The 12,374-nt window shown below is 38.3% G+C and overlaps 1 protein-coding gene across 2 annotated transcripts; it reads left to right on the top strand.

Moving 5' to 3' along the window:
• Positions 1 to 1,163: 1,163 nt before the first annotated feature.
• rasgrp2 (RAS guanyl releasing protein 2 (calcium and DAG-regulated)) lies at positions 1,164 to 12,093 on the top strand. Of its 2 annotated transcripts, XM_026938697.3 has the most exons (17): positions 1,164 to 1,338; positions 1,595 to 1,784; positions 2,042 to 2,144; positions 3,623 to 3,673; positions 3,899 to 4,030; positions 4,822 to 4,963; positions 5,588 to 5,761; positions 5,850 to 5,966; positions 6,256 to 6,537; positions 7,089 to 7,169; positions 7,448 to 7,555; positions 7,647 to 7,762; positions 7,870 to 8,011; positions 9,859 to 9,895; positions 10,003 to 10,161; positions 10,351 to 10,413; positions 11,053 to 12,093. In XM_026938697.3, exons 2-16 carry the CDS (start codon positions 1,715 to 1,717, stop codon positions 10,407 to 10,409), a joined length of 1,773 nt encoding a protein of 590 aa, XP_026794498.2. In that variant the 5' UTR covers positions 1,164 to 1,338; positions 1,595 to 1,714; the 3' UTR covers positions 10,410 to 10,413; positions 11,053 to 12,093. The 2 variants fall into 2 exon arrangements, 1 of the variants encoding a protein (XP_026794498.2); XR_008304041.1 differs by lacking the exons at positions 10,351 to 10,413; positions 11,053 to 12,093 and adding an exon at positions 9,489 to 9,542 and having other exon boundaries at positions 10,003 to 10,143.
• The last annotated feature ends 281 nt before the right edge of the window (positions 12,094 to 12,374 follow it).

The following is a 12,374-nucleotide window of genomic DNA, read 5'->3' as shown; positions in this document are numbered from 1 at the left end:
AAGGATTTTCTGATTAGGCTCTTGTAATGATGCAAATTGCATTTTAATGCCTTAATGAGCACTTTTACATGTACTGAAGCATTAAAAACTAAAAAGTAAATGTGTGAAAAGCAACTTTTATTACTTATCTAAAACTATAACAGACAACTCTGCTGTTTTGCCTGAAAACATCAGCCAGTCTCTGTAGTTTTGCTTGTGATATGCATGACTAACACTAGTACTTTGCCAGTTAATTAATCAGAAGTTAAATATCCTGTAAATAACCAATATTTATCATTCGCTAGAATTTGACTTGCTGCCTAGCCAATTGTATTAGCTACAGGAATTGATGCTAGTCTAACCTGGTATTAGCAAAGAAAACAGGTCAACCTTAGTTTAATGCTGTATATTCAATTAGCAAATTAGCAAAATTGACCTCAGATTAGATGGAGTTCATGTCCTCTATGGAGGCAAAGGAGACGAGTCTTTGCATACTCCATATTGGAACATTTTATTGAGGTAGGTCCAGGGTGCTTATCCTCAAATTCAACACTGTAGCAGTGTTTTTTTCCATATGCAAACACATATGAATACCTATAAACTAACTGCATTGTGTAGTTTGAGAAGGTCACTGCAGATGACACGATTCTGACACGATTCTTGATCGTTTTTTCTACACCGATGAACTTGACTGGATGCTAAATTGAGCCCATTTGATTGATATATAGCATGCAGACAATGGCTAGAGAGAAAAGACCTTTGTGATTTGTAAAAAGTACTTTAAAGGTCTAAATAAAAATGTAAGGAGTGTGTATGTTTTTTTTTCAAAAATGTAATTACACAAGAGTATTTAGTTTCATAAGTAAAGTATAAATACTGCAATATAACACTAAGTATATAAACTAAGTACTGAAGTATTTTCCGCCCCTGTGCACAAGTACAACCCGACAAGATGCTAGTGGTTGAGTGGGTGTGTTTTAGCAAAACAACAATCTTAGGATTATAATAATAGTTTTAACTATTTATAGTAATAGTTTTAACTTTTAACCAAGTGGCATAGGTTGTGTTGAAAAGTCTCTTGTGAGTCGACATGGACATGTATTGGGTGCTTTAAGGGCGTTGTGTTGAGGACGTGTGAAAGGAACCCTTTGGTTAACAACAGGAAATGCAAGGACTGTAGGTTTCACAACAGGCCGGAAACAGAGTGTAAGACACAGATGTGATCACGGTGAACCCCTGCTCTTGCTTGTCTTTAGTTTTTCACACTTTCAAGTACATTCTCTTCTTATTTTTTCACAAATCGGGGAAACTTATTTTTAATAGGATAACCGTATCATTTTTCTGCTACAAACCTTTAAAGTGAGTATGACTTATTGTGTTAGTATTAAATAGCATTTAGTAGTGTTTTGATTGTTATATTCCTTTTATTATTATTTTATTATTAGCTATTTCTATACACTGTTATTTGTACCTCAGCCATCTCTAGTAAGTGAGGGTGTGGGAGTTTTTATAGTTGCATGAGAATTACTCATGGTGCTCATACCCATATAAATTGTTCTGAGCTCCCTTTTTATTTTCAAATGTTTGCACTGCTTCACACGCTTCTGCCATACAGTATTTGCAGTGTGACAAAGACAGATCAAAGAGAGGCGTGGAAAATCGAGAGGCGGAAAACAGGAGCAGAGGGAGAGAGTGAGAGAGAGAGAGACAGAGGGAGAGAGAGAGGCAAAGGAAGATGGAGAGCGTTTTATCGGATCCGTCAGCCAGCGTGGAAGAATTGGTGGAAGCCTGCATCAAAGCTTTCGGTCAGTAGTCCCACTCGCTCTCATGTAAGCTCACTGATCAAGCAGCTCAGATGCAGGCTGGACATTTCTCTGTGCTGATTAGAGGGATTCCCTCGCTTTCTGTGTCAGTGTGAATGAAGTTCTCTTTTCCTAACAAGTCAAAATTCTGTTTTGTCTTTCTCATTAATTCAGGAACAGATATGAGGGCAGACACTTTAGTCACAATTTGATCATGCATCTGAGTCTCACTCAAAGCTCTTTCTCTTTCTCTCTCACAGATGATGAAGGAGTGCTAAAGGATGCCTCAGCGGTGCGGATGTTTCTCATGATGCATCCCTGGTACATTTCCTCCACTGACTTCGCCAAGAAACTCCTTCTCAAGTATCCTTTTCTACACCATGTGGACAAAAATAGCACATTGCCATTAGACTGCCACACATTGTGATAACAATATATTTATATCAAGAACAATTTATTTAAACAACCAAATGATGTCACTTTTAAAGATTGTTCTACATTAATTATTACCAAAATTAAAGGTGCAGCCAATGATATTGACAATTTTGAGATTTTGAAACAGCATTTACCTCCAGTGTCCTATCCAAAACAACGGACCCAAAACACATATTTATGTTTGCTCGTTAAACTAAATTCTAGTGAAAGAGAAGGAGTTTTCTGAAATGACTGACATGCAAGTAGGAACACCTCTTTGTTCTGACTGGTTGGAGGTTACTGGTCTACTTCATTTGTTTTGTCTGTTTCAGGGGAAGCCAGGTGTTTTCCTCTGAGTAGATATTTTATTGACAGCTGCAGAAATGTGTGGCCTGATGCAAAGCAGGGTGAATTTTACCACCCTGAAGTTGATTATTTTCCATCAACAGCATCTCTTGACGTGTTTTCAGCAAACAATTCTAATTTTTTTAATGAATTACTGAATGACATGGCATACTATTTATAGCTACATTTACTGTTGTGGAATGTCCCTGAAATGGGTTAGTTCCTGTTATCACTTACGTTATAGTAGTTGTTCTCAAATCTGTTGTTCTTTGTTTCTCTCTCTTGAAGTTGAAGACAAAAATATGCAGCTTGTCATGTCAGTTACAGCTTTACCTCTATATTGACTCCTTCAATAAAAATACAGAAAATGTCACCATATAAACAATTAGACACTTTTCTTTGTTAAATAACAACACGTTAATTTGTTTGTTATTAAGCTTAGATTATGTGTAGCATCTGCTATACACTTCCCTATGAATGAGATGTTACTACAGAAATGTATTATGTACGTATATAACGTATGTATTAGATCCTGTGTTAGTATAAACCTTGCAGCCAGAACTATTGCCACAGATGCTGTTGTAGAAAATTAATCAACACCTTCTGCCCAATCAGAGTCGAGAATTCAACAGTGCTGTGGTATAATACAAATTTTAAAATTCTGCCCCCACATTTAGTGTTTTTTTTTTTATCATACCAGTATTTATCAAAATACTCACAGAAAAAATACATAGAGTTAAAATTGAAGTTAAGGTACTTATTTGTAATTTACTTATCTGCGATATCAGTATAGCAATGACCACTACTGTGATGATTAACAGACATAACACATAAAAGATATCATGTGCATCTGTACTTACTTTGCAGTCTGCACCCCATCCTTCATCCTCCTAACATCAAAACTGACTGGAAGGCATAATTTACCTCTCTTGGATGTCAAGTTTTTCGCACTGCGTGCAGTTTGTCATGTATCGGTGCTGTCACCGTGAGAAATGCTTGGCACTGTCACATGATCATTTTTCACACCTTTCTTGTATTGAATTACACTGACAAAATGGAGATTTACCGTAACAGCATAACAGGTCTCAGAATTGCTCTGCTGGTTGCCGCTCTCAGATTTGTCATCTTGTCAAGTAAGTCGAGAATCAAATCAAGAATCGAATTTGTTTGCTGACCTGTAAATAAAGCTTGTACTGTTTGATGCACCCTTATAGCATCGCAGCTCACAGAAAATGGCTGTGGTGAGACTACCCAAAGCTCTCATTGTTTTCATGTAGCATGGAGACCTATTTCATGCCTTGCTAAGCTCCACACTCTATCTTTCCTTCTTCCCCTCTCGCTGTCTCGCCTCTTCTCAGATACTGGATGAGCGAGTTCCCAGCCGAGTTTGACCTGAACCCGGAGCTGGCTGAGCAGATCCGCTGTCTGAAACAGCTGCTTGAGCAGAACGGTGATGTGAGGCGTAGTCTACTCATAGACATAGACAGTGTGTGAGTCAGGCAGCACACTACAGCCATCCACTTCCTTTTTTTTTATGTGTAGAGTCACATGGGGACAGGGATATAGTCCTAACATGAACATCATATCATTTATCCACATATCTGTGTGTTCTGGAGATCTAAGTAACTGCTGCATTCATTCATTTATCTTCAGAAATCACTTTATTCTGGTCAGGGTTGTGGAACGTCCTGAGCCTATCCAGGTAACACTGAATGCAAGGCAGAAGAATTCACCCCAGATCAGCTGCTAGTCCATTGCAGGGACCAATATATGCACACATTCACATCTAGGGGCAATTTTGCATAACCACTCTGCCTACTCCTTGTTTTTTGGAGGAGAACCCAGAGGAAATCCATGTGAACATTAGAAGAACATGTGAAACTCCACACACAATAACCTGAGCTCAGGTTTGAACCAGGAACTATTTTCTTCTTTTAGGTGGATTGGCTGTGCTAAATTGCCCCAGAAAAAAATGCTATTTATTGGAGCTTTTCATTCCAGGACATTCCACCAACAAAGCAAGTCCAAGTTGACATTATTTATAGCCCTAACTGTTTTTCAGTTAATGTTTGAATTAAACCCATTTAATTTAAGCAACCAGTCGAACAACCTAATAATATAAGAACAATGGAGAACTATTTCTATAAATGATCTAGTGAACCAATTCATGCAGCTTCGTAGTTTTGGGTAGGCCTATTACTATTTTAGGTAATCATGAAATGTTAACCACATGCCTGACCACATGAGTTTGCTAATGTATGTTATCTATTGCTCTCTTCAGCCCATCATATGAGTGGAAGCGGCAGCTGTGCTCGAGTGTTCAGAAGAAGAGTAAGACCTCTCTGCTGTTTGACCACTTGGACTCTTCGACCCTGGCCGAGCACCTGACCTACATGGAGTACAAATCCTTCTGCAAGATCCTGGTGAGGTGCAAACCAGACCTGCAAAAGTGTGACAATTACTGGGAAGGTTTGTTTGTGAAGGTCTGACCCCTACAATAAGACTTCAACACCCTCAAAGAAAGTAAAGACAAAATAGGAGGATCTTAAAATTATACACAATAAATAAATATAGTAGTTATCAGAAAAGTGTTTCAGAAAGATAGATATAACTTACACCTACATTGGACCACACAATTTCCTAACTGTGGTAAACTGCCATATGAATCCATTGCCAACTCATGTGGTTTAGAATGCATGACACTGACTATCTACTAATGCCAGCTAGTTAACTTATCTTGCTAGCCAGATAACAACATGCATGCTAGCTAGTTATACAATGATAGTTGGGTAGACTAAACCACTCAAGTTCAAATATTTTATAGACTTTATAGTATAGAGTTGTAGAAGAGTATTAAATTATGAGGTCAGGTTCCTCTCAAGATTTCTTCCCCATGTTTTTTCAGGGAGTTTCTCCTTTCCACTGTCAATGGTTTGCTCATTAGGGCTCTAAATCTACATCTGGATTTCTGTAGATGTTCTTTGTGACAATATCTGTTGGTAAAGGCACTAAAAAATGAAATTTTATTGAAAATTGAATGTCTCCAGTTCCAGGACTACCACAGCTTTGTGATGCAGGGCTGCACTGTAGATAACCCCATCCTGGAGCGCTTCATCACCCTTTTCAACAAGGTGTCACAGTGGATCCAAATGATGGTGCTCAGTAAACCTACAGCCCAGCAGAGAGCCACCGTCATCGGCGACTTCATTAAAGTGGCTCAGGTTAGATCAAGACTGGTGACATAGTTAGGCATCTTCTGAGAAGACAGGCCCATTAATATTGCATGTTTGTATGTTTGTTTATTTTCAGAGGTTGCTGGAGCTGCAGAACTTTAACACTCTAATGGCAGTGGTAGGGGGACTGAGTAACAGCTCCATCTCCAGACTAAAAGACACTCAGGCTCTTATTAGTAGTGATGCTCGAAAGGTAAAGACTATTTAGAAATCCATATGAAACCACTAAAGCCTAGGTTTTCCTAATATAGCTGTATTTCCCATATGAAAATGATGGCAAATGAATGAATACCCATGTTGGAGGCACATTTTTATAGTGTCTTCCAATAAAAAATGGCCCTGTTATCAGGCCAACAAATGCAGTATTTCCCATGGCATGGCCATTCAGGAGTGTCTCCTTATCTTCCCATTTTTTTGAGTCTTTTGTCACACTGACTATTTAACAGTGTCACATCTCTGACAGTTCCATTACGTTTTATCAGGTGTTTGAGGGGCTCGTAGAGTTGATCACGTCCAGTGGGAACTACAGCCGCTATCGACAGCGCTTTTCAGAGTGCACTGGCTTCCGTTTCCCCATCCTGGGTGTGCACTTGAAAGACTTGATCGCTGTTCACGTGGCCCTTTCTGACTGGGCTGACCCAGAGAAAACCCGAGTCAACCTCACCAAGACACAGCAACTCTACACCATCCTGCAGGAGCTGGCACTGATCCAGGCCACACCGCCTGAAATCGATGCCAACCCAGATCTCCTCAACCTGCTCATTGTGAGTCCAGGGCTAAAAAGTGTGCAAGCATGGTCTTAAGGACGAGGATCATCAACTTAGCTGCTATCTTTTGGAATTGCAACAAGCACTAACAGAGGCCTGACTGGGGCAGGAATCACGCTGCCTTGTGCTTGCACTATGAAAACGTTCAGTGGAGAAGGAGCAGGGAACAGGACAGTTAATCAAAGGGTTGCCATGTTCATGGTTTTTGCTCCAAATTGGGCTAAATTAATAATACTCCACTGTCTTCAAGTTCTTGTTTTATAGCAAATAATTGGAATTAAATCTAATACATTTCTGCAAACAAAGGCAAGGTGATAGTGCAGACAGAGTGTCTATGATGTACAGAACCATTTCTGTTATAAGATATATTCTGAAGATTGGAAGAGGGAAAGGAGAATTATGGAGTGGATCATGTCCATGCAACAGAAATGCATCTCCCATACAAAGACCTGAAATTTTGCAGCATTAACCAATTACAAGATTTGTTCACTGAATTTAAAGTTTGTTTGTGTATTATAATGGAAGCTTTTCTCTTACAATGAGCTTAGGTGTCTCTGGACCAGTACCACACAGAGGAAGAGATATATCAGCTTTCGCTGCAGAGAGAACCACGCAGCCTGAAATTATCAGTGAGTTCCTTCCACTGGTATCAGTTCTTCATAAAGCACCAATCAGAACCTTATGACAGAAACTTGCCTCAAATTACTACCATTTATGACATGGTTTTGACAGATTAATGTACTGATTTTGATTGCATAACCCACTTACTTGCGCTTGCAGCTGGGAAATTGGACTACTACCCTGTAATTATTCTTTTTAGGCCTCAGGCATGAGTCATTTGTACAAATCCATCAGTGCCATGCTATATTTTGCTATACTGACTTCTCCATTTATTTTGGCTTGTTAGGCATCCAGCTCAAAGCCACAGTCTCCTTTAATAGAGCAGTGGGCGTCTTCGATCAAACCCAAGGCTGATCCAGTGATCATCAACAAACACATAGAGAAGATGGTGGAGGCAGGTTATTCACCCAAGACTATTTTTTTTTTCATTTGTGATTTCTTTTAAAATGAACCAGCACATTCTGAGCCACTGCTTTATTTTTCAGTCTGTATTTAAAAACTTTGACACGGATGGGGATGGCTACATCACTCAAAAGGAGTTTGAAAGCATCAGGAACAACTTTCCTTACCTCAGCAAGTTTGATGACGTTGACCAAAACCAGTGAGTTGAGTCAGACGGGTTTCTCAGGGGTTTTCTTCCCCTGTATTTTGATACATGTACTATACAGAATAGCCTCACATTTCTGTCTTTCTGTCTTTTGCCTAAAGGGATGGTAGAATTAGCCGAGAGGAGATGATTGAGTATTTCGCCAAGGCCAACTCCATGGTGAACTGTAAGATGGGTTTTGTGCACACATTCACTGCCATGAACTGCTTCAAGCCCACAGTCTGCCAGCACTGCTCAGGCATTGTGAGTATGCACACACATTTTGAATAAGATAAGAGAGTTGAGAATGAGAATAAATGAACAAAGTAATAATGAAATGAACAAAACAAAATAAATTTAACCAATTTTCTACCTCAAATGTACCTCAAATCAGTTGATAAGCCAAGTCAGACAAGTTTTTCTTTCTCAGTTTTGCTTAGAGGCTATGAAGCTAATGTTGCTAACAAGTCTTTCTGACCAAAACATTTTCTATAAATATTTTCCAGAAATTGCATAAAGTCCTTCAGTAATGTTCAGTGAGGTGGATTATTTTGGATTATTGTGGAATCAAGATGATGCGCAATTGTGGGGCAGCATTCTCACTTCCTCATTTAGCGCCATAGGCTGATTATTGCACCTAGTGGTCAAAAATGGGAACTGCAACAAGCATTAATAGAGGGCAGTAATTAATGATAGGGTTGCCAGGTTCATGGGTTTTGAGCAGAATTAGGTTTGAAAAATACTGCATGCCTGCCAAGATCTTTTTTTTTTTAATAATTGGAATTAATTTTTAGTAATTGGAATTAAATTTAATTAATTTGCCAAACACATGCAAATTGTAAGCACATACACTGTGTCTACGATGTACAGAACCATTCCTATTAAGATATATTGCAAAATATATTTAAGTTCAGGAGAGGGAAAGGACAATTATGGTGTAGATAATGCCTGTACATCAGAAATGTGTCTGCACTATGCTGACCATGTTTCCTACGCAAAAGCTGAGAAAAAGAAAAAAAAACTGTCTTCCTTTTCTAATACCCGAATTTTTCAGGCCTTTAGTGTGATTTTTGAGATGTAGTTAGACTGGAATTTTATTGAAACCTGGGATCTCTGGTTACTGATATTAGCTCTTTGGTAAGCACACCTGCTGTATCGAATGCTGTTGAACAAATGTAAAATGTAAAATCTAAAAGGGTTCAAAACGAGCTGCTAGGCTGTATCCTGGATGACTGTACGTTGTCAAATCTCAACTAGGTATTATGGGGTTACTCAAAAAATTCACTAGAGAATAGTAAGAGTAATAGACTCTCCCCTTAATTTTGTTTGAGGCTGTGTTGGTATTTATGCTGTCCTGCCCTACTAAAACCTGCCCCTACATTGTGACTTACTGTAACGCATCAACATTAAACAAAACTTCACCATGTAGCTGAGCGCTGTAACATTATGGGGCAGCCATCTTGGATTAGCAGAATCAGGTTTTTTTTCTTAATACAATTACACTGCCCCCTAGGCCATGCAGCCCAGAATTTAAAGTGATTTTGTACTAGAAATTTGGTTATACTTTAAAGCTAAATTTTCTTAAATGGAAGACTGTACCTAATATTTTACAAGATAATTCATTTAAAAATGAGATTGCATAGCCTGATTTTATAGCTTTATCCAAGTATTGTATATGATGATTTGTGCATGTAATCACTGAATACATTTTGAGTCAGTTAGGTTTCTGTTATTTTTCCAGCCACATTAGATCCTGTGCAAAACTAAAAAACAAACACTGGACACCAAACAAAGTGTAAATAATCTTGTTTCATTTCTTCTTCAAACATATTATGAATTCTCATGTCCTGTTTTGGAGGTGGGAGGAGTATGATTTTGTTGTTGTTCATGGTTGTTGAAGTTGTGAGGTGCAGAAGGGTGTGATCATTTACCACTTCCTGCTTTCTCACTTCCTGTTCAACAGCCACCCAAACCTCATGTTTTTCATCAGTGTGCACACTGATGCCATTCTGCCATTTTATTATTAAACTGTATATATCTGGATGTGTTTCTTCATCATTCTGTCGTCTGTTATAACATTGTCATGTTGACCTAACATGTTGTTTCTTTAGATGTGGGGATTTTACAAGCAAAGATACAAATGCAGAGGTATGAATGTTGTTGTTAACTAAAATAAACTGGAACAATTAAATCAAATAATACAGAATGAAAAAGCTAAAAAAAGACCCCCATCTTTGTCTCTCCTACACTGCTAGTGTGTGGGGTTAGCTGTCATAAGGACTGCTGTGCTCGTTTGGCTGTTGAGTGTCGAAAACGGACAAAAAGTGTCAGCTTTGACAGCAATGTTCCACGCATAAGTCGCTCTTTCAGCTTGCCTCCTTCTACTAGACCAAACTCCAAACCTGAGTGTGCAGGTAAACCACACACATGCACATACAAACACACACACACACACACATATGCTAATACCCACCATTTGTAGCAAAGGCACTGCTTGTGAATTTTCCCTAGCATTAATAATGCACAGTGTACACTTGCTCCAGTGATAATATACTTCAGTATTGCACACACTCATCTCTCAGATGTCTTCTCTCTCTGCGCAGTCATCACAGAAGAGACTCAAGAGAATCTAGACGAGGAGGTGTTTGATGACTATCTTTGAGAAGGTAAGAAAAAGATAGTCGCAAGGGGTTTAGCGTATTTTACACAGTATAAGATGCTTTCCCTCAGTTCAGTCTGCTTTGAGGGGAAAAAAAAGCAATATTTGTTACTTTATTATAGTCACATAAATTCCTTATGATTTAATGATTTATGCTTGCTGTGACTAATAGGTTTTGTTACCAGAGACAATGATGAAACCTGTGATTTTACATCATGTATCATTTTTTTAACATTAGTATATACTGTAGGTGTCATAAAAATTAATAGATATTCACCATACAATATTATTCAGCCTGTTTGTGCATTTTTTTTTACACATTTTAAGATTTTCTTTTTCGTATTCTATTTGCAGATAATTTTGCTTGATGTTTAATGTCTAATGTTCACTTCTTCATTTTTTCACTGGCTCTACAAAGTTAATGCAGTTAACAGAAGTCATCAAAGTCTTTCATCTTTCCTTTTTTGTTAAATTTTAGTCATGTATTAAATGAAAAGATTTTGGATGAGATAACTTTCCATTACTTTTCAGTGCAAGACTAAAGAAGCCATCTCCTTGGCTAACTACATTTTGGGCAAGAGGAAAATTGTGTTTTATAATTTCTCTGAAAAATTCCTTTAAAGATCAATGTGTTTCATTTCCACAGGAACACACTGTGCCTGTAAAGCTGTAGAGCTCATCATATGACCCAGTCATGGATCACCACCACGTCCCAAAACTGTGTGTGTTTGAAGTTACGATATGGTCCACACTTCCCATTGTGAATATTGCCACTCATCTACCACTCACTGGCCGACGTTGAGATCTTCAGTTGTCCAGCTTCAGTGTCCACTGTATCCTCAGAGGTTCTGCTCACCACAGTTGTACAGAGTGGCTTTTTGAGTTACTTTCAGCACTTCCTTTCAGCACGAACCAGTCTCGCCATTCTCCTCTGATAAGGAGAATCAACATGGTGTTTCTGCCTGCAGAACTGATGCTCCCTGGATGGTTTTTTGCAAACTCTAGAGAGTGTTGTGCGTGAAAATCCCAGGAGCCTAGAGTGATATTTGATGTGAACATTAACTGAAGCTCTTGACCTGTATCGGCATGATTTTATGCATTGCATTGCTGCCACGTGATTGGTTGATCGCATAATTGCATGAATGAGTATGTTTACAGGTGTTCAAAGTGGCCAGTGAGTTTACAAGTAAATAATAATAATAATAAAATCCACAGCTGGAAAGTCTTTAGTTTTTCGTGCATTTTTATGATTTGTGATTAAATTAAATGTTTTCTTTGTGAGCTTTACTAAACAGCAGACTCTTGTTTTCTAGTAAATATTTTTTCTTGAAACTATAATTTTGCTGGATAAATCTGTTTTGTTTTGTTTGTTTTTTTCAAATGAAATTGTGACTCTGAATAAATTGACAAAGCCACATTTTATTTAATTAAAATATGATTTAATCTGTGAATTTACAGCCACAAGGTCGCATGAATGACATTTCCTGCAGGCCTAATGGCCATCAGCTTGATACTTCTGTATAATTCTGTTTTCTGAGTGCCAGTAGAGGGCACTGTTGGCACAGCTGGATTTGTAACTCCTCCATGTCCCTGGACATACATTTGTGTAACCATAATGCACATGTGAATTGCTTCAAATGTCTCAAAAGTGTTAACATTAAAGGTTTGTTCTTTTCAAGGTATTAAACATGTCCTTTTTTGCATCTGTAAAAGATGCATGTTTTTCTGCATAATGTAACATCTTTCATTATAGGCAGGATCAGTCACTTCTTTGAGAACTATAGTCAATCTCATTCCCTGCCGCTCTTAGACAACCAGCATTATTAGATAATGATTTCCATTTATTGAATTGGCCTCTGATGAGTAGCTAATCTTGCAGGTTGCAGGTTGTGCTCTGAAGCTTCGATTACGTCTAGCTACCTCTCTGCACTGGCTGTGATTTCTGACAAAGCTTTAATAGCAGGGTGA

This window comes from Pangasianodon hypophthalmus, chromosome 15 (assembly GCF_027358585.1).
Source record: "Pangasianodon hypophthalmus isolate fPanHyp1 chromosome 15, fPanHyp1.pri, whole genome shotgun sequence".
Classification (NCBI taxonomy): Eukaryota; Metazoa; Chordata; class Actinopteri; order Siluriformes; family Pangasiidae; genus Pangasianodon; species Pangasianodon hypophthalmus.
This window is presented reverse-complemented; position numbering and strand designations above follow the sequence as displayed.

Bases quoted from the DNA above. Each gene is read 5' to 3' on its own strand.
- rasgrp2 (XM_026938697.3), top strand. From the start codon at position 1,715: ATGGAGAGCGTTTTATCGGATCCGTCAGCCAGCGTGGAAGAATTGGTG. The intron at 6,538-7,088 runs GTGAGTCCAGGG...CAATGAGCTTAG, and splicing joins ATCTCCTCAACCTGCTCATT to GTGTCTCTGGACCAGTACCA. The intron at 8,012-9,858 runs GTGAGTATGCAC...TTGTTTCTTTAG, and splicing joins GCCAGCACTGCTCAGGCATT to ATGTGGGGATTTTACAAGCA.